Source organism: Tachyglossus aculeatus, chromosome X2, assembly GCF_015852505.1.
Source record: "Tachyglossus aculeatus isolate mTacAcu1 chromosome X2, mTacAcu1.pri, whole genome shotgun sequence".
In the NCBI taxonomy this organism is placed as follows: domain Eukaryota; kingdom Metazoa; phylum Chordata; class Mammalia; order Monotremata; family Tachyglossidae; genus Tachyglossus; species Tachyglossus aculeatus.
In genome coordinates this window covers 5,507,256-5,531,042 of record NC_052100.1, presented here as the reverse complement: position 1 = coordinate 5,531,042, position 23,787 = coordinate 5,507,256, and the positions used below count along the sequence as shown (strand labels likewise).

The following is a 23,787-nucleotide window of genomic DNA, read 5'->3' as shown; positions in this document are numbered from 1 at the left end:
AAGATCCTCCTAACCCCTCCACCCCACTCCAGGGCGGTCGTCTCCAAGTGACCCCGGCTCGGGGCTGAGGAGACGGCTTGCGACCGCCCCCCGCAGCGGTGGGCTCGGTCTGACTCCACGGACCAGGGAGGAGCTGCTGGGAACGCCAGCTGAAGCGGCCTCGCCTCGTCCAGCCACGGCGATGGACCCCTGCCCCGATCCAAGGGGGACAGAAAGCCCAGAGAACCCCCTTCTCTTTCTCCCGCCCCAGGCTCCCGGGCATTAGCGGAGAGGGGGCTCCTCGCACCGTCTGGACCCGACATTTCCGTCGGGGAGCGGTCTCCAGGAATGATGGGGTCCAAGGAAAGACCGCCCGGGTGGCCTCCCACCCCCTTGGACAGAGGGTGGGCAGCTGCTTCCTTCTTCACTGGTCCCACCGTCCATCCTCCTTGGGGAGCCACACCTACCGCTCCCCGGGGCGGAGCCCTGCCTGTTCAAGCCAACTGACAAAGCACCAGGGGACCCCGACTTAGAAAAACAAACCAGAACTCGGCTTTATTCTGGGAGAGGCCGGGCGGCCCCCCCGGAGGCCTCCACCGGCCCAGAGCGGAGGGCGGGGAAGCCCCCAGACAAAGCAGCTGCCCCGGGGACCGGGAGGCCTCCACTCTCCACCCTTCTGGGCCCCACACAGGCCCCTTTCTCCTCAGCTCTGTACCTCAGGCTGCTCGACACCCCCTGCCCGTCCCCCCCATCCACACACACCCCCATGGTGGAGAGCCCCCGACTTGGGAGGGGCAAGACCGGCCCAGACAGGCCCAGACACCCCTGCGGGTCTGAGAACCACAGGGACCGAGAAAGAGTCTTTTGACCTCTATCCTGCCCAGGCCAGGATCCCTCCCCGAGAGAAGGGAGTGGAGGGGCCTCCAAGTGACAGGGTCATCCCGCGGCGGCCCAACGGGCCGGTTCCCTCACCTCCCCCCCGTCAGATCTCGGAGGAGGCGACCCTCTGGATCCAGGGGGAGTCGGGCTCCGGGGGCGGGGGCGTGCGCAGTTCCCGCAGCTGGCGCTCCAGAGCCTGGTTGCGGTGATACATCTCCATGTAGCTGACCTGAATCTCCCGCTGGTAGCGCAGCACCTTGTCCTTCTCCTCCTGCCACGTCCGGCGCTCCCGCTCAAACAGCAGGGCCCGCTCCCGGCCCTGCTCCCGCTCCCGCCGCAGCTCGGCCCTCAGCCGCTCCTCGCGCCCGCCCTCCTCTTCGGCCTCCGCCTCGCCCCCGGGGACGTCCTGGCCGGCCGCCGCGGGGGCCGGGGAGCCGGCGTCCCGGGTCTCGGGGTCCCGCAGGGCCCGCACCGAGTCCCGCAGCCGGGCCAGCTCACAGTCCTTGGCCTCCACCTCGGCCCGGCTGCCCCGCAGCTGCGTCTTCAGGCTGAAGATCTCCGCCAACTTCCGAGCCGTCTCCGCCTGGGCCTCCCGTAGCTGCTGCTTCAGCAGCGAGATCTCCGCAGTCTTCTGGCACACCTGCCGGGGCGGGGGACAAGATATGGGCAAGATATGGGAAGGGGTCACCGGGGAGCCTAAGGGGACGGGTCAGTCCACCGCCTCATTAACCTGGCTCAAACGCCCTCACTGTGGGGCGGGTGGGGTGGGGTGGGGGGCATTTGGGAATTCTTTGGGAATAATTTGGCATTTACTGAGCGGATAATCACAATCAACACTGAGGTACCTGCTAAGTGTTTATGCCAAGCACCGTACTCAGCGCTGCGGGAGATGCAAGATCATCAGGCTGGACACAGGCCCCGGCCCACATGGGAATCCCGCTCTAAGGCGGAGGGAGGACAGATATTGCACCCTCATTTTCCAGATGAGGAAACTGGGGCCCAGAGAAGTGAAACGGCTGACCCAAGTTCACCTGGCAGGCAAGGGGAAGAGTCAGGATGAGAACCCAAGTCTCCAGACTCCTAGGCTTTTTCTAGTAGGCCACGTTGCGTCTATGAGACGATATACGAGCCACTGCTATGAGCCAAGCGTTGGGGTACAATCCAATCAGATCAGACACCATCCCTGCCCTACACGGGGCTCACAGTCCAAGGGTAAAGGGAGAGAGAGTGGGTGTCTCATCCCCATTTTACGGATAAGGAAGCTGAAGCCCAGAGAAATTAAGCAACTTGCCCAAAGTCACACAGCAGGATCCCCTCAGATGTGGGACGACTGCTGGGGGTGGGGTGGTTGTCGGGAAGGGGAGATGGGCCCGAGATGGGAGTCACCAAGGGCAATTCTCTAAGGATTTCCCAAGTCCAGATGGTGGTACTGTGCGATTTCCCCCTTAACACGCCCATCTTCCTGGCACCAATGCCGAGATCCAGCCCTCTCAGTCGACCCACCTCAGTTGAGGGGTCACTGGACCCGCCCCCCCCACCAAGGGGCAGTGACCTACGTCTACAGGGGGTGGGAACTGAGAGCACAATCCACATGGGATGCCCTCACCCCCCACCCCTCCACGAGGGGTACCTCCACCCCTTGCTCTCCAGTCCCAATCCCCCAGGAACTTGGGCCGGGCGGTCTAGAGGAAAGAGCGCAGGACTGGCGGGCAGGAGACCTGGGTTCTAATCCTGGCTCCGCCACCATCCTGCTGTGGGTCCCTGGGGCAAGCTGCTGCACTTCTCTATGCCTCAGTTTCTACAGTGGAGAGAGCACAGGCCTGGCAGTTGGAAGGACCCGGGTTCTAATCCCGCCTTCGTCACTCGTCTGCTATGGGACCTTGGCAAGTCACTTCATTTCTCTATACCTCAGTTCTCTCATCTGTAAAATGGGGATTATCACCGTGAGCCCACGTGGGACATGGACTGTGTCCAACTTGATTAGCTAGTATTTACCCCAGGGCTTAATACAGTGCCTGGCAAAGCGCTTAGTACAGTGCTCTGCACACAGTAAGCGCTCAATAAATATGATTGATGATGATGATGATGATGATGAAGTAAGCGCTTAACAAATACAATTAATTACATCTCCCAAATGGAGATAAAATACCCATTCTCCCTCCCGCTTAGACGGGGTGCTCGGGGTGAGGCAGGGACCACTGTCCAATCGGATTCTAATAATAATGATGGTATTAGCTAAGTGCTTACTATGTGCTGAGCACTGTCCTAAGCGCTGGATTTGTAACTCGCCCAGTGCTTAGCACAGTGCTTGGCACCCAGAAAGGGTGGAACAAATACTATCATTAGTATTATTATTATGAGAAGCAGCGTGGCTCGGTGGAAAGAGCAGGGGCTTTGGAGTCAGAGATCAGGAGTTCAAATCCCTGCTCTGCCAATTGTCAGCTGTGTGACCTTGGGCAAGTCACTTAACTTCTCTGGGCCTCAGTTCCCTCATCTGTAAAATGGGGCTGAAGACTGTGAGCCCCACACGGGACAACCTGATCACCTTGTATCTCCCCAGCGCTTAGAACAGTGCTTGGCACATAGTAAGCGCTTAGCAAATACCACCATTACTACTACTTCACTTCTCTGTGCCTCAGTTACCTCATCTGTAAAATGGGGATTAAGACTGTGAGCCCCCTGGGGGACAACCTGATTGCCTTGTAGCCTCCCCAGCGCTTAGAACAGTGCTTTGCACGTAGTAAGTGCTTAATAAATGCCATTATTATTAATATTATTAAAGGCCCACGGGGGAGGGGGCGAGGTCCCGCCCCAGCCCCTCCCACGGCGGTCGAGCCCCTCACCTCCCACTTGGTCTCCTCCAGCTTGGGGGGGACGTGGTCGCCCGTGGGCCTGGCCCCCCGGGGGTCCTCGGCGGAGCCCTGCTGGGCGCTCAGCTCCTTCCGCAACCGCTTCTTCTCCTGCTGCGCGATGAACAGCTGCAGCTGCAGGCTCCGCTCGCTGCGTTGGGCCTTCTGGGACACCTCGTGCAGCTTCTCCACGTACATCTGCTTCAGCTCCTCCAGCTCGTCCATCCAGAGCCGCTGCTTGTCCTCCAGCACCTGCCCGGGGCGGGGTGGGCCGCAGACCGTGAGGCTCGGGGGGCCCGGGGGGCCCAAGGCCGAGCCTGCTCTGCCCCGCCCTCCCCCTCCCAGCCTGAGGCTTCAATCAATCAATCAATCCCTTCCCTTCCCCACAGCACCTGTATATATGTATGTTTATACATATTTATTACCCTATTTATTTATTTATTTATTTATTTTACTTGTACCTATCTATTCTATTTATTTTATTTTGTTAGTGTGTTTGGTTTTGTTCTCTGTCTCCCCCTTTTAGACTGTGAGCCCACTGTTGGGTAGGGACTGTCTCTATATGTTGCCAATTTGTACTTCCCAAGCGCTTAGTACAGTGCTCTGCACATAGTAAGTGCGCAATAAATACGATTGATGATGATGATGATGATCAATCAAGAAGCAGCTCAGCTTAGTGGAGAGCCCAGGCCTGGGACTTTTCATTCCAGCTCCGCCACTCGTCTGCTGTGGGACCCTGGGCGAGTCATTTTACTTCTCTGGGCCTCCGTTTCCTCATCTGGAAAATGGGGATTAAGACTGGGAGCCCCATGCGGGATATGGAGTTTGATGTGGGCAGGGAATGTCTCTCTTTATTGCTGTACTGTACTTTCCCAAATGCTCAGAACAGTGCTCTGCACACAGTAAGCACTCAATAAACACGAATGAATGCATGAATGTGGACTGTGTCCAACGTGATTCGCTTGTTTCTACCCCAGCGCTTAGTACAGTGCCTGGCACATGTAAGCACTGAACAAATACCATTAAAGAAAAATCAGATTTATCCTTCTAGACAGTAAAGTCATCATCAATCGTATTTATTGAGCGCTTACTGTGTGCAGAGCACTGTACTAAGCGCTTAAATTTTATCTCAGCACTCTTAGGTGATCTATTCTAGACCCTCCTAGGTATTTACAATCTTTTTTTAAACTCTCATACCAGAGAACGGATTAGAACCCAGGCCTCCAGCCTTTCAAGGCTGTTACTTTCCCTCTGAGCCAGCACAGGCCTAAGTCATTAGAGAAGCAGCGTGGCTCAGTGGAAAGAGCCCGGGCTTTGCGGTCAGAGGTCATGGGTTCAAATCCCACCTCTGCCACTTGTCAGCTGTGTGACTTTGGGCAAGTCACTTCACTTCTCTGGGCCTCAGTTCCCTCATCTGTAAAATGGTGATTAAGACTGTGAGCCCCCTGTGGGACAACCTGATCACCTTGTAACCTCCCCAGCGCTTAGAACAGTGCTTTGCACATAGTAAGCACTTAATAAATGCCATTATTATTATTATTATTATTATGGGCAGGGAACATGTCTGTTAACTCTGTTACAGCGGACTCTCCCAAGCACTTAGTTTAAGTGTTCTGCACATAGGAAGCACTCAATAAAAACCACTGATTGATTTTTCGAGCATTTACCGTGTGCACAGCACTGTGCTAAGCACTTGGAAGAGTCCAGTAGAGCTGGTAGACACGATCCCTGCCTTCAAAAACCTTGACAATCTATGTGCGGAGCACTGTATTAAGCGCTTGGGAGAGTCCAATAGAGCTAATGGACACAATTCCTCCTCTCAAAGAGCTTACAGATTACTGTATATAAAGCACTAGGACTGAATGCTTGGGAGAGACCTATAGAGTTTAGGAGCTTACAACACCCATACTGGGGTCCTGTCCAGACATCCTGGCACTGAGGAGGGGCGGAGCGGGAATCTGGAATTTTGGGATCCGAGGCCCAGCCCTCTGGGGAACCGGATGATGATGATGATGATGGTATCTGTTTAGCACTTACTGTGTGCGAAGCGCTAGGGTAGATAGAAGACCATCGGGTCGGACACAGTCCCTGTCCCACATATGAGTGACAGACTAAGGCGGTGCGGGACGGGGAGAGAATGACTGGAAGTGGATCCCCATTTTCCAGATGAGGACACTGAGGCCTAGAAGAGAAGCGACTTTTCCACGGTCCCACGGCAGGCCGATGGCAGAGCCAGGACTAGAACCCAGGTCCTCTGACTCCCGGATGGGTGTTCTTTCCACTAGGCCATACTGCTACTTTGGCTGTCCCTTATTTCTCTGGGCACAGGGAAAGGCAGCGGGAAGGAGCAGGAAACAGGGAGGAAGTGGGCGGCAGAGAGGGGCAGGAAGTGCAGGCGGGGAGGGAGCGGATGGCCGAGAGGGCCGGGGTGGTGGGGTGAGGGGGAGAGGGGATATATGTGGCCAACTTGTACTTCCCAAGCGTTTAGTACAGTGCTCTGCACACGGTAAGCGCTCAATAAATATGATTGATTGATATAGGGCACAGCAGGCTTCTTCACCTGTGTGAAGGGATCTTGGCCGTTCTCATCGCTCAGGCTCCTCTTGAGCTGCTGCAACTCCCCGCCCTTGTCCTGCAGCCGATCCTCCAGCTGCTTCACCACCTCCTCCACCGAGTAGGCAAACTCATAGGGCGGCGGGGGCTCCCCCGCGCCCTGCAGGCGGCCCAGGGTGGCCGGCGGCCCCTGCTCCGCCCCGGCCAGAGGGTCCCTGAGGCCCCGCGACCCCCGGTCCAGGGAGCCCCCGATGCGGTTGAGGTGGCCCACGGAGGCGCTGAGCTGGCTCTGGGCCGCCACGGGCGGGGGGCCGCCGCAGTCCGAGGGGCCGGCCGGCCCCTCCTGGTCCAGGCTGATGGTGTGCAGCAGGTGGGCCCGGGGCGGACCCGGGCGCGAGGCGGGCCCGGCCCCGCCGTTGCAGGGGCTCACGGGAGGGTTGCACACCAGGGTGTGGAGGCTGCCGTTGCTTTTCCACAGCTTCTGGCCCTTGGAAGCCGACAGGCTCTGCATGGACAGGAAGCTCTTCCCCGCCACCGGCTTGAAGACCGAAGGGCGGATCCGGCACTGGGGGTCGAGGGGCGGGCATCAGGTGGTGGGGCCATGAGGAGCCTAACTGGCTGCCCCCCAGGCACCGAGCCCCAGCCATCCCCAACCTCTGCCACCGCGTAGGGCCGCCCCGCTGGTACCGAGCAGCATCTGCTAAGCGCTCGCTCTGTGCCAAGCACTGAACTGAGCTGAACTGACTGGGGTAGACACACTTCTCCTGCCAACCCACCCCTTCCTCCGGTGGGGCTCCCGATGCCCCCCAACCCCGGCTCCCGCCGACTCACCTTGTCAAAGCGGCCCCTCTCGGGGAGGGAGGTCTTGGTGAAGTCGGCCGCCCGCGAGTGGTCGCGGTAGTAGATGCCCTGGTAGTCGGCCTCCAGCTCGCCGTCCACCCCGTAGTCCCGCCGGAAGGCCTGGCTCGCCGCCGGGAAGCGCTTCTCGCCCTTGGGGTCCCTCTTGGCCAGGTGCAGGTAGCTGAGGAGCTCCCGCTGGCCCAGGCCCCTCTTCAGGAGTCCGTCAGGCTGGCGGGGGCCCCGGGAGCCCCCAAAGGCGGCCCGCAGCTCCTCGGGGGAGAAGTCCTGCTTCTCAATCAGGCTCCCCACACTGCCCATGGCCGGCTGGCCAGCTCGGGACCCAAAGGCCGACAGGAGGCTGTTGCCAGGGTCACTGTTTGCAGGTGGCCCCAGGACTGTGGCCATGGAGACTCAGCAGGGCCCCGGTGGACAGTTCTGGTGGGGGGAGAGAAAAAAAGTTGGGGGGGGGGGAGTTTGCGGGGAGGCGGCCGGGAAGCCCCCCCCCCAATTCAGCCCCTTTGGCTGTATCATCCCCACCTCGGTCCACCCGATCTTTAGTCTGTAAGCTCCTTGTGGGCAGGGGACGTGCGCGCCAACTCCGCTGTATCGTACTCTTTCAAACGCTTAATACAGTGCCCTGCACACGGTGAGCACTCGATACGTACCGCTCACTGACCCCAGAAGGGACCCCTGCCTAGAGGGAGAGCAGCCGTGCAAAGAGTTAGGGGATGGACCACTCCGATCTCGGAAACTGGAGAAGCCAGAGCCCGGGAGTCAGGAGACCTGGGTCCTGACGCTGGCGTCTCCGTTTGCCTGCTGTGTCACCGTGGGCAAGTCGCTTTTGCTTCTCTGGGCCTCATATGTAAAACGGGGATTAAACCCCCGTTCTCCCATGATGATGATGATGACGTTTATTAAGCGCTTACTATGTGCAAAGCACTGTTCTAAGCGCTGGGGAGGCTACAAGGTGATCTGGTTGTCCCTTGGGGGGCTCACAGTTTTAATCCCCAATTTATAGATGAGGTAACTGAGGCACAGAGAGGTGAAGTGACTTGCCCGAAGTCACACAGCTGACAAGTGGCGGAGCCGGGATTTGAACCCATGACTTCTGACTCCCATCCCCTTAGACGCTGAGCCCCGTCTGGGGCATGGATTGTACCTGACCTGATGGTATTGTATCTTCCCCGGTGCTTAGCACATCATAAGAGCTTAATACCCCAATTCAGTCAGTCAATCAAAGGAATTTATTGAGCGCTTATTGTGGGCAGGCCACTGTCCTAAGCACTTGGGAGAGTCCAAGAGTATTTCCCAGCAACCCCCACCCTCTGCAGAAATCCCCTTCTGTGGTCTCCCTCGCCCTTGCCTCCAACCCTCAGGAAGCAGCCACAGACCCCACAGGTCTAACTGATTCATCAAGAATATTAATTGAGTTCCTCCTGCTTCTGAAGCACTGTACTAAGCGCTCGGGAGAGGAAAGCAGAATAGTAGGCGAAATCCCTGCGCTACATTAAATTCCAGAAAGGAGGAAGTAACAGGGCTATAAAACTTCGTCCACAAGCACCGCCGCAGGGAGTTGTGAGAGTTTAAGTGGCGCAGTGGTGGAGAAGTGCTCCCGGGGGAGGTGGGGAGATTGGAATCAATCAGGGAAGGCCTCCTGGAGGAGGGGGGGAGTCTCACGAGCCTTTCTGGAATCACCTCCGCCTCCAGCCTCGATCCAGACCTGGAAGGTTGGGGTGCTGGGGGCTCCCTCCTCGGCTCCCTGGCCTTCCCAGCAACTTCCCTGGCAGACTGTCAGGGTTCCCACACTCGGCTCCTCCTCCCGCCCTCTGGCCCGGGGAGGGAAACCAAAACAACACGCCCACGGCCCAACTGGATGAGCCTGGAGAGCAGGAAAGGGAGAGCCTGGCCGCTTCCCTCCATATGGGTCCTCCACAGGGCCCACCCTGGCCCTGGCTTTGCCCAAGGGGGATGGACCGGCCAAGGGGGCATCACTTCTGCTGGACTCTGGGAAGCTTGGCGGGGGAGCGGGAAGCTCGGCCCAGCGTTGGAGAGGGCCGAGAGGTCGGCCACCTGAGATTCCCACCGGCAGGACCGGCAGGAAGTGTTCCCCGGTGGCTGGACCTCATGACTGCTGCCCCTCCCACCCCCCAACCCTGTCCTGAGTAGGAAGTATGCTGGACTGCCATCCCAGAAGTGAGAGCCCCCCCCTACATATGAGAAACACACACACACATAAACACACACACACACAATTCCGGCAGCCTGCGCGCCTGGCGGAGACACAGAGACAGGAAACATCTGGAGCTGGGTGGGATGTGGGTGGGACCCCCGAACCTCACCGCTGGAACATTAGCAAACAGGATAAGGGCCCGGGGCCAGGGCAACGCTACTTCCGGAGCAGGTGTGTGCCTGTATAGGGGTGGGGGGCTGCCTGAGCCCACTCCAAACCTCCCCATTTCCTCCTCTCTCTCTGGAGGAACAGCCATTGATGAGCCAGGGCTGGCCACCTAGGCACTCTGAGCCAGCCGGATGAAAGACAGAGGGGCCTCTGCCTGATCTCGAGGCCTAGAAGCCTCCGAGGGGCAGCGCTCACAACCCCCCATTAATAATAATAATGATAATATAATGATACTAGTCTCTGTTAAGCACTTACTATGTGCCAAGCACAGTGCTAAGGACTGGGTAGACACAATACAATCATATCACCCTGTCCCTCTTCACAGCCTAAGAAATAATAATTGTCTTAGTACTTACCATGTGCCACGCACTGTACTAAACACTGGAGTAGGTTCAAGGTCATCAGATCGAACTCAGTCCCTATCCCACACACAGGGCTCCCACTTTAAGAAGGAGGGAGAATGAGTACTGAATTCCTACTTTAATAGTAATAATAATAATGGCATTTATTAAGCGCTTACTATGTGCAAAGCACTGTTCTAAGCGCTGGGGAGGTTACAAGGTGATCACGTTGTTCCACGGGGGGCTCACAATCTTAATCCCCGTTCTACAGATGAGGGAACTGAGGCACAGAGAAGTGAAGTGACTTGCCCAAAGTCACACAGCTGACAATTGGCAGGGCCAGGACTTGAACCCCTGAACTCTGACTCCAAAGCCCGTGCTCTTTCCATTGAGCCATGCTGCTTCTTGTTAAGTGCTATGCGCCAAACACTCTTCTCAGTGTTGGGGGGGGATACAGGGTGATCAGGTTGTCCCCCGTGGGGCTCACAGGCTTCATCCCCATTTGACAGATGAGGAAACTGAGGCCCAGACAAGTTGTGACTGGCCCAAGGTCACACAGCTGACAAGTGGAGGAGGTGAGATTCAAATCCATGACGTCTAACTCCCAAGCCCGGGCTCTTGCCACTGAGCAACGCTGCTTCTCTACAGATGAGGACACCGAGGTCCGGAGAAGTGAAGTGACTTGCCCAAAGTCATTTTGGCAAATAAGTGGGGGAGTCGGAATTAGAACCCGGGTCCCCAGGCTCCCAGGCCTGGGCTCTACCCATTAGGCCACCACCTCCGGCTCCATTGTGGTCCCAGGGTGGCACTTCGGAGAGTACAATGCAAGAGAATAAGCAGATACGCTCCCTGCCCATAATGAGTTTACAGTCTAGACTGGGGGAGACAGAAAACGATACAAAAAAATAAAATTACAAATATATATACCTGGAGTCCCAGAGTGACAACAATCATAACTGTGGTGTTTGCTAAGCCCTGTACTAGGCATTGGGGTAGAATCAGGATAATCAGATCGGGCTCAGTCCCTCTCCCACATGGGGTTCACAGTCAAAGGGGCTTGCACTTGAATTTGTGACCTGTGGACATTTGATATTCACCCTACCCCCAACCCAACAGCGTTCCTGAACATATCTTTAAATTATTATAAATTACTTATATATTCATATTAATGTCTGTCTCCCACTCTAGACTGTAAACTCATTATGGGCAGGGAACGTGTCTGCTTATTCTCTTGTACTGTACTCTCCCAAGGGCTTAGAACAGTGCTCTGCACCTAAATGCTCAATAAATACCACTGATTGACGGATTAAGGGGGGAGGGAGAGCAGGTGTTGAACCTCCATTTTACCGAGGAAGAGACTGAGGCCCTGAGAAGTGAAGTGACTTGCCTAAGGACGCCCAGCAGGCAAAGAACGGAGCTGGGATTAGAACCCAGGTCCCCTGGTTCTCAGGCCAGCGCCCTTTCCAGCAGGCCCTGCTACTTCTCTCAATCCATCATTGGTATGTATTGAGTGATTCCCGTACACAGAGCACCGTATTAAGCGTTCAAAAAAGGACAACCCAACAGAGTTGGTGGCCACGGTCCCTACCCACAGCGAGCTTACGTCTGTCGGCTTCCTCCGCCCCAGGCCCCTCGGAGGGAGGGCAGCTTTCAGCGTGGCCTCCTTGATGAGTTTCCGGCTCAGGACGGTTCCCAGCCCCGATGCTGCCGGGGGTTCAGTCTTCCCATTCTCGGACCACTTCCAGGTTTTGTTTTGGGGAATGACAAAGCACCGGGGTGGGCCCAAGGAACAGGCAGGCACGCTTCCTCCCTCACGCGGCTATCGCTGTTCGGTCGGGGCTCTGAGATCCTCGGGAGGGAAACTAACCGTTTGGGATCTCTGAACCCAAGCGTCCGACAGTGCTAGAGGCTGGGAAGCAGGGGGTCGGGGGAGGCGGAGGTTTTCAGTCCCACAGTGAAACTGTTAAAATCCTCTAGAGGTCTCAGACCTGGGGTGCTTTCTTAGGTGGTGCTTCTTTGGGGCTTACTGTGTGCTAAACGCTGGGGCAGATTGGACACAGTCCCTGTCCCACACGGGACTCATGGTCTGAGTCGAAGGGAGAACAGGTGTTGAATTCCCATTCTGCAGTTGAGGAAACTGAAGCCCAGAGAAGTGAAGTGATTTATCCATGGTCACATAGTAGGAAAGTGGCAGAGGCGGGATATGAATCCAGGTCTTCCAACTCCCAGACCGATGGTCTTTCCACTAGGTCAGGGGCAGCTCTGAGCCTTGGTCTGCCCTCAAAGCACACACCTCAAGACCCTCCAGTGGTCTCCTGCCCATCTCCGCGTCAAACAGAAACTCCTTACGACTGGCTTTAAACCACTCCATCAGCTCGCCCCCTCCTACTTCACCTCGCCAATCTGCTACACAATCCAGCCCGCACACTTTGCTCCTCCCAAATCAATCTCTTTGCACTTCGATTTCCGCTGTTAACCCCTTGCCTGTGTTCGCCCCTCAAGCCTGGAACTCCCCTCCCCTTCGTAACCGACAGACCACCGCTCTCCCCACCTTCAAAACCCTCCGAAAATTGCATCTCCGAAAAGCCTTCCCCGACTAAGCCTTCATGTCCCGTACCTGGCATCCCCTCTGCGTCGACTGTTTGTACCCTTAAACTACTTTGATACCCACCCCAGCCCCAAAGCGTTTGAGTTCATATCCTTGGTCTCTATTTCCCCTAACTGTAATTTATTTTAATGTCTAACTCCCCCTTAGACTGTCAGCTCCTTGTGGGCAAGGGATTGCCCACTTTTAGACTGTGAGCCCACTGTTGGGTAGGGACTGTCTCTACATGTTGCCAATTTGTACTTCCCAAGCGTTTAGTACAGTGCTGTGCACATAGTAAGCGCTCAATCAATACGATCGATGATGATGATTGCGCCTACTAACTCTTGTTCTGTATTCTTCCAAGCACCTGGTATAGTGATCGGCACATAGTAAGGGTTTGATACTGTTGACCGACTGCCCAGGCCACCCAGATCCAGCCCATCAGGCCACCCAGTCTGACAGCCCTTGGGGTCAGAGGTCATATTAAACCACTCCGGCCCCCACGTGACACTGTTCCCACGAGGTGCCTTGACCTGTTTCCCTCATGGGATACTGCCAGCTGGGCTGGGGGCGGGTTAGTCAGAATCCCCACAGGTCCCTCCCTGGGGACCGAGCACCCCAGGACTCCTCGGCCTCTCCTCCAGACGGAACTCCAGCCTCTTCTGACCCAGGCCCTCCTCCCCGGCTACCTGGCCGGACGGGTTACAGACGGCCTGATCCACCCACCCAGCCAGCCCTTCCTGCCCTGGAGAGAGGAGCTTCCGAGAGGGATTGTCAGTCCGAGTATACTAATGCAAGGAGAGCAGTGGGAGGAACTGGTCAGCTCCTTGGCTTCCCTTAGAGACGCCCTCTTGCTTCACCGTGGGGTGAAAGGGGCAGCTTAATGAGGGGGGGCCACGCCTCCCTCCCCACTCTTATCCCCGCCTCAGCCCTGTTGAGCTAACGGTGACCCCGGCCAGGGTGGAGGAGGCCGCCCTGGCATCAAGACAGGGCACGCACATGTCCAGGGAGAGCTGTGGGGTCCTAGCTTCCTAGCCACCTGGCCTAGCGGAAAGAGTTCGGGGCTGGAAGTGGGGAGCCCTGGCTCCTAATCCAACCATGAGACCGCAGGCAAGTCGCTGGGCCTCAGTTTCCTCATCTATTAAATGGGATTCAATACCTTCCCCTAAGACTGTGAGCCCCATGTGGGCCAGGGACTGGGTCTGATCTGACTGCCTCTTCGCCAGCCCACAGCACAGCGTTTGACATTTAGTGTCTAAACAAATACTATGAACAGCGGCAGAAGCAGTAGAAGCAACAGTAGCAGGTCTCCACCGAGGCTGTGGGCGACGTTGGTCGTGGTGCGGGAGACCCAGCTCCTCCAGTCAGTCGGGGGCAAGGAGTCTGGCCTCCCCCATGCCATGCACCAGCCCAACCCAGCTGCCTTGCCCCCGGCCTGGCCCTCAGCCCAAGCCCGAATCTGGCCATGCATTCCTGCCATTCTTGGGGAAGGATTGCTCATCTCAGTCTGGGCCAGGGCAGTGGGGGGCAGGTGGGGCGGGGCAGGGCAGGGCAGGGCCCCTCCTCCTGACCAGGCTGGAGAGATCCAGGCATCCCTGCTCTCCGGGTCGGGGCATCTCTTCCGCTGAGAACTGGCAGGGCGGCCTAGTGGAAAGCGAGCCGGCCTGGGCGTCTGACCTGAGTTCGGATCCTAGCTCTGCCAATTGTCCTCCTAGTGGGATCTTGGGTAGGTAACTTCACTTCTCTGGACCACTGCTTCCTCATCCTTTAAAACGGGGGCTAAACCGCCGGCCTCCCTCCCACTTAGATAGGGAGATCCGTGTGGGGCAGAGATTGTGTCTGATCTGATTGTCTTGCCTAGCAAATAGCAAACACTGAATGAACCCCACACTGATGATGATCGCAATCACTGCTGGGGAGGGAATTGCAGAGAAGGAGGATCGGCCAAGTGAGGCCTGCTGGACTCTCCTGGTTGTTTTGGGCCTAGGGTGGGCGGTCCTCACCTTTCCCCAGGGCAGAGGGCAACCCCGGCCCTGGGTGGATGTCCGGCCCTGAATCTCGGTGGCTAGCTGGGCCCCTTGTCCAAACTCAGCCCTAGTCCACTTCAGCAGTCAGAAATGACAGGCTGGGCTCTAAACACCACAACACTGGAACCCCTCTAACTCTCCCACCCAGCTTCTTGAGGCAACAGAAGAAGCTAAAAGGTCCCCCCCATCCGGGAGCAGGGACCCTCCCTACCACCTTGAGAATCAGCGTGGCCTAGTGAGTAGAGCCCGGGCCCGGGGGGGTCAGAAGGACCTGGGTTCTAATCCTGGCTCCACTGCTTGTCTGCTGTATGTCCTCGGACAAGTCGCTTCACTCCTCTGGGACTCAATTCCCCCATCTGTAAAATGAGGATTAAGACTGGAAGCCCTGAGTGGGATCGGGGCTGTGCCCAGCCAGATGACCTTGCATCTACCCCAGCACTTTTAACAGTGCCTGGCACGTAATAAGCGCTTAACAAATACCATTATTATTATTACCTAGTACAGTGCTCTGCACACAGAAAATGCTGAAGGAATATCACTGACTGATGGAAAATCAAATCCACCAAGTCTCTGGCCTGCAGCTCCTTGGAGGGTCCCGGGCAGAGACTCCCAAACAGTGGAGTTTGGGGCTGGAAGAGGAGGGAAGAGAGAAGTCTATTTGCCAACTCCCAAAGGGGTCTCTTTTCGTTAACCCCACCCCTCCAAAGGGTCAGGCCTCTACCCTCGGCAGCCCCCAGCCTCCCATTCCTGCCCAGTTTTCCTGGGTGGGAGCCAGCAGCCATGTGTCCCAGACAGGAGGAAGCACAAGGATTAGGGGTGACAGAGAAGGGTTTCCCAGCTCTGAAATCCTCGTTTTCTCCGGGGCGGGGGGGGGGGACTTCCTGGGATTAGGGGAGTCAGACGGAGTCGGTGAATCGTGGCCTCGTCACTGGGGCCGGAAGGAATCGCCGCTCCCCCCGTCCCCTCAGCGCCCAAGGGAGGTGCCACCCAGGATGCCCGCCCGGACTGGCCCACCCGGGGTGTGGTGGCCAGGGGTCAGGCTGGGTCTCCAGGAGCCTGGGGGAAACTGCCCTCAGTGGGGGCGGGGAGGGACGGCAACCCGAACGGGGAGCACATGGGCCAGCGGAGGCTTGCCCAGAGCAGGAGAGAGGGCAGGAGAGGCCACGGCCTGCCCTCAGGCTTGCTTCTGCCTCTCCCTGGTACCCCCGGCCTACCTGGATCCATCCATCCACGCATGGGGAGAGAGTTGGGGGACTCTAGCACCATGGAGTCACCCCAGGAACCCAGACCCAAAAGGGACAAGAAAGGAACTCCAGGCTCACCCCTTCCCTCCATCGGCAAGAAGACTGGCTAGCCGGGACCTGGGGGAGCCCCACGTTCCCCATCTCCATCCCACTCCAGGGTCTGGTTTTATAAGCAGTCCACCAGGTCTCTCAGCAGCCGAGAGAGAGCCATTCATTCATTTATTCAATAGTATTTATTGAGCGCTTACTGTGGGCAAAGCACTGTACTAAGTGCCTGGGAGAGTACAGCATAACAGACACATTCCTGCCCATGACATGCCAGGCTCGGCCACCTTCTCTGGGCATCACCCTCTGGGCCTGCAAGCTTTCATTTCATTCATTCAATCATATTTATTGAGCGCTTACTGTGTGCAGAGCACTGTACTAAGCGCTTGGGAAGTACAAGTTGGCAACATATAGACACAGTCCCTACCCAACAACGGGATCACAGTCTAGAAGGGGGAGACAGACAACGAAACAAAACGTGTGGACAGGTGTCAAGTCATCGGAATAAAAAGAAATAAAGCTAGATGCACATCATTAACAAAGTAAATAGAATAGTAAATATTTACAAGTAAAATAAATAGAGTAATAAATCTGTACAAACATACATGGCATAGTGGATGGAGCCTGGGGATGGGAGTCAGAAGGCCCGCCACTTGTCTGCTGTGTGAACTTGGGCAAGCGTTTAGTACAATGCTCTGCACACAGTAAGCGCTCCAAAATACAACTGAATGAATGAACGAATGAATGAACTTCTCTGGTCCTTGTTACCTTATGTGTAAAATGGGGATTGAGACTGTGAGCCCTAAATGGGACAGGGACTGGGTCCAACCTGATTTGCTTGTATCCACCTCAGCGCTTAGTACAGTGCCTGGTACCTAGTAAGCACTTAACAAGTACCACAATTATTATTATCATTATTTCAAGCCCCAAATCCATTCCCCAGCCACTGGGGTGGGGGGTGGCAGCCAAATAGAGGAGAAACCCGGGCGGAAGGGAGTGACCAGGTGAAAGAAGGAGTCTCCAGGGAGCACCCCTACCTGTCCCTCCATCAGTCCGTCCATCCGTCAGCTGGGCCCTCTCTCCCTCCCGCTGGGATTGAGCGGGCCTGGACTCTGCCTCAAACTCAGACCCCGTCTTAGCCTGGGAGCTCCAAGTGGGAAGGGAACTGGGCCTGCCTGATTCTCTTGTATCCGCCCAGCACTTAGCACAGTGTTTGCCACAAAGAAAGCGCTTAGCATGTAATTATAATAATGGTGGTATTTGTGAAGTGCTCACTATGTAAGCGGCCGGAGCCCGGGGCGGGCCGGACCATTTATTCATTCAGCCGTATTTATTGAGCGCTTACTGTGTACAGAGCACTGGACTCAGCGCTTGGGAAGTCCAAGTTGGCAACGTTTCCTGAGCCACCCGATCTATTTATTTATTTTACTTGTACACATCTATTCTATTTATTTTAGACTGTGAGCCCACTATTGGGTAGGGACTGTCTCTATATGTTGCCAACTTGTACTTCCCAAGCGCTTAGTACAGTGCTCTGCACACAGTAAGCGCTCAATAAATACGATTGATGATGATATGTGTCAAGCACTGCTCTAAGCGCGAGGCTGGGCCGGGGGGCCAGCTAATCAGGTTAGACGCAGTTCTGGTCCCACGTCGGGCTTCCAGTCTTATTCCCCATTTTACAGATGAGGTACCTGAGGCACAGAGAAGTGACTTGCCCGAGGCCACACTGCAGAGAAATGTCAGAGCTGTGATTAGAACCCAGGTCCTTCTGACTCTCTAGCCCATGCTCTGTCCACAAGGCCGTGCTACCTCTGGCCCAGTGGAAAGAGCGTGGCCCTGGGAATCATGGAACTTGAGTTCTAACCTCAGCTCCTCACCTGCTGTGTGACCTTGGACAAGTCACTTTACTGGGCCTGTTTCCCCATCTGTAAAATCTGTTAATGCTCCCCATTAACTACCCATTCCCCTTCCCTGTAAGAGCCCCACTTGGAACAGGGACAGTCCCTGATCCAGTTTTTTTTCTTTGTATCCACACAGGGCTCGGTACCTACCACAGTAATGGCTATTATTACCACGGCTCCCTGATGAACTTGAGGGCTTCTCTCAGGTGTCTCCTGGCCCAAACCTATCCGGCTCTCCTGACGGGCCTTGGGAAAGCCCCCCGCTACTCCAGCCTCCCAGATGGGCTCCCTGCCTGGGGATTAAGGCTGCGGGAGCCTGGCTACAATCCATCCATGCACTCTTCCTCCCGGCCCAGATTCCAGCCGTGCTTCCGTCTGCGGAAGCCTGTGACTGTCTCTATTTCTATCCCAGATGCCCGGGAAGGAATCTGAAGCCCCTCTTGCTCCTGGGCCTGGGGTGTGGGAAGCGGTCCAAGCTGCAGCATGAGCCCGGGACCCTCGATCTGGGGGTGGGGGGGGGCCCTGAGGGTCTCGAGCTGGGATTGACCCATCTAAGGTCCCCACACCTGCCCCGGGGATCATTTTCCAAGACTCTGCAGGAGCCTCCTGCAAGGGGAGGGAGTGGGGATGGGCAGGGGGCTTGGGATGGGGAGAACAGTTGGTCATATACCAGTAAACTCGTCCTCTAGTCTGTACACTCGTTTTGAGCAGGGAATGTGTCAGTTTATTTTTTATTGTTCACTTCTCTGTGCCTCAGTTCCCTCATCTATAAAATGGGGATTAAGAGTGTGAGCCCCATATGGGAGAGGGACTGCGTCCAACCTGATTAACGTGTATCTACCCCAGCGTTTAGAACAGTGTTTGGCACACAGTAAATGCTTAACCAATAATAATAATATAAAGCCACTCCAATTCTACTCGGCACCCCCATGCCCCACCACAGCCATGGGCAGGGCCATCATCATCATCATCAATCGTATTTATTGAGCGCTTACTATGTGCAGAGCACTGTACTAAGCGCTTGGGAAGTACAAATTGGCAACATATAGAGACAGTCCCTACCCAACAGTGGGCTCACAGTCTAAAAGGGGGAGACAGAGAACAAAACCAAACATACTAACAAAAGAAAATAAATAGAATAGATATGTACAAATAAAATAAATAAATAAATAGAGTAAAGAATATGTACAAACATATATACATATATACAGGGCCACTGCCTGGGCCACAAAAAGTACTGCCACAACCCAGGCAAAACCACAGGCAGGGCCTCGGCCTGGCCCCCCAAAAAACCCCACACTCCCCTCTCCTCACACTCCGCCTCCCTACTTACTCCCTTCCCCGCCAACCGATGCTATTATCAAGAGCCTACAGTGAGCAAAGCAATGTACTAAGCATTTGGGACAGCACGACTGAGGAAGGGACCCAGTTCCAAACCCTCAAAAAGCCTACAGCCGAACAGGGGACAATGGTGGGCCCAAACCCCTTGTCTGACATCTTCCTACCCCCAGCCTTTCCCTGCGGGACCAGAGAGGCTTCCAGTGGAGGAAGCCCCAAACTGGGGTTCTGACAGACAGGCGGACTGGTTTGTCTGGAGAGGCACCAGTGGAGGGTTGGTGGGCTTTTCTGGGCTGAGGCTCCTGGTCCGGAGGTACCATCGGCAGGATCAGGTCGTCGCCACCCTCCACAACTGAGGACCCGGGGAAACGATTTGGGGTGGCAGAGGATGAGGAAGGGGCACTGTGACAGGTCAGACATCACCCAGGAGGCTCCAGTTTTTTCCTAGCCAGGCTACCGTGAAGGGTGACATTTCCCTTCCCCAACCTCAGCCCAGGGCACCTGGGCACTGGGCCGTTTTACGAGTCACTTGAGCTTCCTCGCTAGGATGGAAACGCCTCTGTCGCCGGCACAGACTAACAAGCTGTGCCCGTCTAGCCCGTTTGGAGCCCTCTAAACCCAGAAACAAAACCCTCTCTTTTCCCTCCTGGCCCTGGGGCTGGGTCAGAGGCCTGGCTTGGTCCCACTTCTCAGAGGGATGATGATGATGATGGCATTTGTTAAGCGCTTACTGTGGGCAAAGCACTGTTCTGAGTGCTGGGGAGGATACAAGGTGATCAGGTTGTCCCATCTGGGGCTCACAGTCTTAATCCCCATTTCCCAGACGAGGTAACTGAGGCACAGAGAAGTCAAAGTGACTTGCCCAAAGTCACGCAGCTGACAGTTGGCAGAGCCGGGATTTGAACCCATGACCTCTGACTCCCAAGCCCGGGCTCTTTCTACTAGAGGGAGAAAGCACGGCCCAGAGGGAGGAAGGGGGAGAAGGGGAAACAAGGTGTGAAGGGGGTCAACTCTACACCCTCTCCCTTCTGTGGCCCCCAGGCACTTGGATCGGTCCCCTTTAAGCACTTGCTATCGCTCAATCAATCGTATTTATTGAGCGCTTACTATGTACAGAGTACTGCACTAAGCACTTGGGAGAGCACACTACAACAACAAAATTAGCAGACCCCTTCCCTACCCACAACGAGGTTACAGTCTAGAGCAGAGAGAGCCATTAGTATGAATAAGTAATTTATAATATATAATTTAAAGATCCACCCTCAGCCCCACAGCCCTTATGTCCTTATCCATAATTTAATGTCCATCTTATGTACTTATCCATAATTTAATGCCATCTTCCCCTCTAGACTGTAAGCTCCTTGTGGGCAGGGGACGTGTCTACCAACCCTGTTGCGTTGCACTCTCCCAAGCGCTGAGAACAGTGCTCCTGCGCTTAGAACAGTGCTTGGCACATAGTAAGTGCTTAACAAATACCATAATTATTATTATTATGCTATGCACTCCGTTGACTGCCTGGGAGAAGGTGAAGCAGGGGAGAAGGTGAACAGGGAAGAAGGAAGGGAATGATGTAGCAAGGGGATCCAGATCTTCCTGACTCCCAGCCCTAACTTCGCCCCAATTCCTGGGGGTGGGGAGTAGAAGGGCCAGAAGCAGTCCCCCCGCCCCCAGCCCGCGAGGATCCAAGGGAGAGCCATTCCCCTCCCCAGCCCATGGGAAGCAGAAGGTCATGGTTTCTAATCCTGGCTCCTCCACATGTCTGCTGTGTGACCCTGGGCAAGTCACTTCATCACCTCAGTTACCTCAGCTGTCAAATGGGGATTGAGACCGTGAGCCCACTGTGGGACAGGAACTGTGCCCAACCCCATTTGCTTGTATCCACCCCAGCTCTTAGTACAGTGCCTGGCCCCTCGTAAGCGCTTAACAAATACCACAATTATAACACCCCCCACACCAGAAACCAGCCAGCCCCTTCGGAGAAGGTGCAGTCCCGGCGCGGGAACAAGGAAATCACAAGAGCTTCCTGCTCCTCCTCCCTCCCCCCAACTCTAAAAATAACTCCCGAGGAGCGCTGCCAACTGCTCGGGGCGGGCAGGTCGCGACCCCCGGCATCCTCTGGCACAGTCTGGACGCCAGCCGCCCACTGGGGGGAGGGGGCAGCCCCCAAACACGGCCCCACCTGCCCGCCCGCTAGCAGCCTGCCGAAGGGGACCAGTGGTGGACCCCGGGCCACGGGGGTGCGGGAGGGACGGAGGGAGGGAGGAGGGAGAGGGGCAGGAGGACGGGGGGCAGGAGGGAGGGGGGCAGGAGGGAGGGGGCAGGAGGGAGAAGGGCAGGAGGGAGAGGGGCAGGAGGGAGAGGGGCAGGAGGACAGAGGCCGGAGGGAGAGGGGTAGGAGGGAGAAGGACAGGAGGAGAGGGGCAGGAGGAGGAGGGCAGGTGGAAGGGGGGCAGGAGGGAAAGGGACAGGAGGGAGAGCGGCAGGAGGGAGAGGGGCAGGAGGGAGAGGGACAGGAGGGAGAGGGGCAGGAGGGAGAGGGGCAGGAGGGAGAAGGGCAGGAGGGAGAAGGGCAGGAGGAGAGAGGCCGGAGGGAGAGGGGTAGGAGGAGAGAGGCCGGAGGGAGAGGGGTAGGAGGAGAGAGGCCGGAGGGAGAGGGGTAGGAGGGAGAAGGACAGGAGGAGGAGGGCAGGTGGAAGGGGAGCAGGAGAGAGAAGGACAGGACAGAGGGGACAGGAAGGAGGAGGGAGAAGGGCAGGAGGGAGAGGGGCAGGAGGGAGAGGGGCAGGAGGGAGAAGGGCAAGAGGGAGAAGGGCAAGAGGAGAGAGGCCGGAGGGAGAGGGGTAGGAGGGAGAAGGACAGGAGGAGAGGGGCAGGAGGAAGGGGGGCAGGAGGAAGAGGGACAGGAGAGAGAAGGGCAGGAGAGAGAAGGGCAGGAGGGAGAAGGGCAGGAGGGAGAAGGGCAGGAGGAGGAGGGCAGGTGGAAGGGGGGCAGGAGGGAGAGAGACAGGAGGGAGAGGGACAGGAGGGAGAGGGACAGGAGGGAGAGGGACAGGAGGAGAGAGGCCGGAGGGAGAGGGGCAGGAGGAGAGAGGCCGGAGGGAGAGGGGTAGGAGGAGAGAGGCCGGAGGGAGAGGGGTAGGAGGGAGAAGGACAGGAGGAGGAGGGCAGGTGGAAGGGGAGCAGGAGAGAGAAGGACAGGACAGAGGGGACAGGAAGGAGGAGGGAGAAGGGCAGGAGGGAGAGGGGCAGGAGGGAGAAGGGCAGGGCAGGAGGGAGGGGGCAGGAGGGAGAAGGGCAGGAGGGAGAAGGGCAGGGCAGGAGGGAGAGGGGCAGGAGGGAGAAGGGCAGGAGGGAGAAGGGCAGGAGGGAGAGGCCTTGTTGGCCCGGGGCTCCCGCCCAAGGGTGGGTGGAGAGGGGCGGGTCTGGGCGGGAGCAGGTCGAACGAAGTTTTCCGGGCCGGGCCGGGCCGGGCCGGGGTCTGGGGTCCGGGGCTCCCCCTCCTTCCCGTGAGCCGGCCCTGAAGGGGTGGGCGGCTTGGGGGTCCCGGGCACCTGTTCCCAGGGGAAACAAAGACCCTGCGACCCCAGCCTCGGGGGGGGGGGGGGGGGGCGACACACACACACTCACTCACTCTCTCTCTCTCTCTGTTTGGCTTGAAGATGAGCAGCTCCAAGCCCTTGCAGACTGCCAGCCCGGAGTGGGCTGGGAATGTGTCAGCTTATCGTCGTAGTGCCCTTTCCCAAGCACCTAGCACAGTGCCCTGCACACAAGAAGCGCTCACTAAATACGATATAGTACTACCACACACCCCCCTCCGCTCTGACCTCTCACCCCTCCGGCTTCTGAGGGTCAGGGGTCGCGGGGGTCCCGACAACTCTCCTAACCCCACGACCCTATCAATTAATCAATCAGTGAATCAATCCGCCGATCGATCACCCCCGAGGACGCGCTGCTCCGGATTCCCCCCGCCGTCGAGGCGCTCAGCACGGGGCTCCGCCGGAGCGCTTAGCGCAGCGTCGAGCCCGGCCCCAGCCCGCCGCCGATAATAATTATAATAATAGTGGCATTTATTAAGCGCTTACTAGGTGCAAAGCACTGTTCTAAGCGCTGGGGAGGTTACAAGGTCAGCCCCCATTTTACAGATGAGGGAACTGAGGCCCAGTGAAGTGGCTTGCCCAAAGTCCCCCAGCTGACAAGTGGTGGAGCGGGATTTGAACCCACGACCTCCGACTCCCAAGCCCGGGCTCTTTCCACTGAGCCACTTTGCTTCTCTAAGCAGCCGACTCACCATGGTGTCCTGCGGTCGGTCCGTCCCCTCCGTTGCCTGGCAAGTCCCGAGACTTCTTCTTCTTCTTCTTCTTCTTCTTCTTCTTCTTCTTCTTCTTCCCCGGGCGGGATTCGAACCCGCCACCCGGCCGGTGCGGACCGCAATGAAAGCAGGGGCGGTGGGCACCGACTGGGCGGGCCGAGCCCGGGGGAACACCCGGGCCCGGAGTTCCCGCAGGATCGGGAGCCGCAAAGGCCCCAGGGCCACAGGGAAAACCAGGAATGCCCGCTCCGGATCCCGATCCGGACTCCCTCGACGACAGGTGGGCCGCTCATTCATTCATTCATTCATTCATTCATTCATTCATTCATTCAATCGTATTAATTGAGCGCTTACTGTGTGCGGAGCACTGGACCAAGCGCTTGGGAACTACAAGTTGGCAACATATAATAATAATGATAATGATGATGATGGCATTTATTCAATCGTATTTATTGAGCGCTTACTGTGTGCAGAGCACTGGACTAAGCGCTTAG

At 56.9% G+C, this 23,787-nt stretch overlaps 1 protein-coding gene across 1 annotated transcript; it reads right to left on the bottom strand.

Annotated features, from left to right (window-relative positions):
• Positions 1-748: 748 nt before the first annotated feature.
• N4BP3 (NEDD4 binding protein 3) lies at positions 749-23,352 on the bottom strand. The gene is made up of 5 exons (XM_038771371.1): positions 23,273-23,352; positions 7,092-7,535; positions 6,268-6,825; positions 3,702-3,959; positions 749-1,498 (listed from the first exon to the last, which is right to left on the bottom strand). The coding sequence occupies exons 2-5, from the start codon at positions 7,503-7,505 to the stop codon at positions 962-964; spliced, it is 1,767 nt and encodes a 588-aa protein (XP_038627299.1). The 5' UTR covers positions 7,506-7,535; positions 23,273-23,352; the 3' UTR covers positions 749-961.
• Between the last annotated feature and the right edge of the window lie 435 nt (positions 23,353-23,787).

Excerpts from the sequence above, each read along its gene's own strand:
- N4BP3 (XM_038771371.1), bottom strand. The coding sequence starts at position 7,505 with ATGGCCACAGTCCTGGGGCCACCTGCAAACAGTGACCCTGGCAACAGC. Across the intron at positions 3,960-6,267 it reads GCCAAGATCCCTTCACACAG|GTGCTGGAGGACAAGCAGCG; the intron begins GTGAAGAAGCCT and ends CGCCCCGGGCAG. Across the intron at positions 1,499-3,701 it reads TGGAGGAGACCAAGTGGGAG|GTGTGCCAGAAGACTGCGGA; the intron begins GTGAGGGGCTCG and ends CCGCCCCGGCAG.